Below are 1,357 nucleotides of genomic sequence, written 5' to 3' on the forward strand. Positions count from 1 at the left end.
CAAAAATTCGTCCAGATTAGATTATGAAACAATAAAAGGTAAGATCTTGTAGTGAATGTAGTGTAATATTTTCAGATTGATAATCATAAAAAACCTACCTAGGTACTTTAAATTAAAATGTATAGTGCCTACCTTTGATAACGACTGACCTGAGAAAGGATTTTTAGAAGATTCAGGTTGCCATCAAATAAAATGAATGTTAAATCAGTACCTATTGAATTTTCTTTGAAAATTTCAGTGATCAATTTCACCCTCATCGCCAAAGAGGTTGTGCAGAAGTTCCCCAAACACAGCATGGTTCCTGTGACCGTCCTGATTCGAGATGTCAACGATAACTCCCCAGAGTTCAGCAAGCAAGTTTACGAGGTGTCCGTGGCTGAAAATGCCGTAAAAGGCACAACTGTGGGCAAAGTGCAGGCATTTGATGAAGATACAGGCACGTTTGGAACCGAAGGCATCCGATACACGGGTCTGGGAGGCAGTGTGGCTGACATGTAAGTACAAAGTTTTGTCCAATCTTATTATTATGTTAAGGCGGTCTCTTCCTGATCCCTGATGTGCCGCGTCCATTTTAGTTTAGGACTATTGCACTGCTCAATTGTCCAATCTTACTGAGAAACACAATTTTTTGAAATATTTAGAAAACGGCTTCACCGAATGCAAAAAGGAAAAGTAGAAAATGTGTTCAAAGTCCCTGTAGAAAAAGAAAACTTACCAACAAACTTAAAGGTAGAAATGTATTAATAAAGGACGCGATGGTTTTCAGTGACAAAAAAGTTGGTTCCGAAATTCTGAATGATGTATCAAATTTCAAACTTTATTAATTCAGCGGTTACTCTTCCTATTCCAGGTTGAAGTTGGATCCAATATCCGGAATCCTTACAGTGAATTCCGACATGCCACTCTTTGATAGAGAACAGGCGGCCCGCCATTTTGTCACGGCAGAGGCCCGGGATGAACTGGGCTATGGAAACAGGTAAGTCTAGAAAAAAGTAAGCCCCATTCTTGTATTATTTGATGATAATATTGACATGTCGGATAAAAGAACAGAACAAAAGATCCGCTCGTATACCTAATAATCTGCACATCTGCAGTAAGACAAGCCCTTGGCATCATAACTCACTGGCTTCTCACTAGTTTTACATATTCTGGCAAATGTTTCAGGAATACGGTTCAAATCATCATCAACATTCTGGATAAAAATGACAACGCTCCAGCGTTCCTACAAAACAAGTATGAAACTCGCCTGTTGGAGAATAAGATGGACTTTGAGACACCGTTAGTTGTAGAAGCTACGGATATGGATCAAAATGGTGAGTTCTAGATTGATCTAGCATAGTTGTTAAACTCCGCATTT

General features: G+C 39.1%; 1 protein-coding gene across 1 annotated transcript; it reads left to right on the top strand.

The window, feature by feature from the left end:
* Positions 1-6: 6 nt before the first annotated feature.
* On the top strand, positions 7-1,313 carry LOC113473043 (cadherin-87A-like; the record flags this gene model as incomplete). The annotated part of the gene is made up of 4 exons (XM_026832808.1): positions 7-38; positions 239-494; positions 851-976; positions 1,165-1,313. Coding segments are annotated over exons 2-4 (475 nt in total), but the record flags the coding sequence as incomplete, so codon positions are not given.
* Positions 1,314-1,357: the final 44 nt, after the last annotated feature.

This window comes from Diaphorina citri, unplaced genomic scaffold (genome assembly GCF_000475195.1).
Source record: "Diaphorina citri unplaced genomic scaffold, Diaci psyllid genome assembly version 1.1 scaffold13320, whole genome shotgun sequence".
NCBI classification, from domain to species: domain Eukaryota; kingdom Metazoa; phylum Arthropoda; class Insecta; order Hemiptera; family Psyllidae; genus Diaphorina; species Diaphorina citri.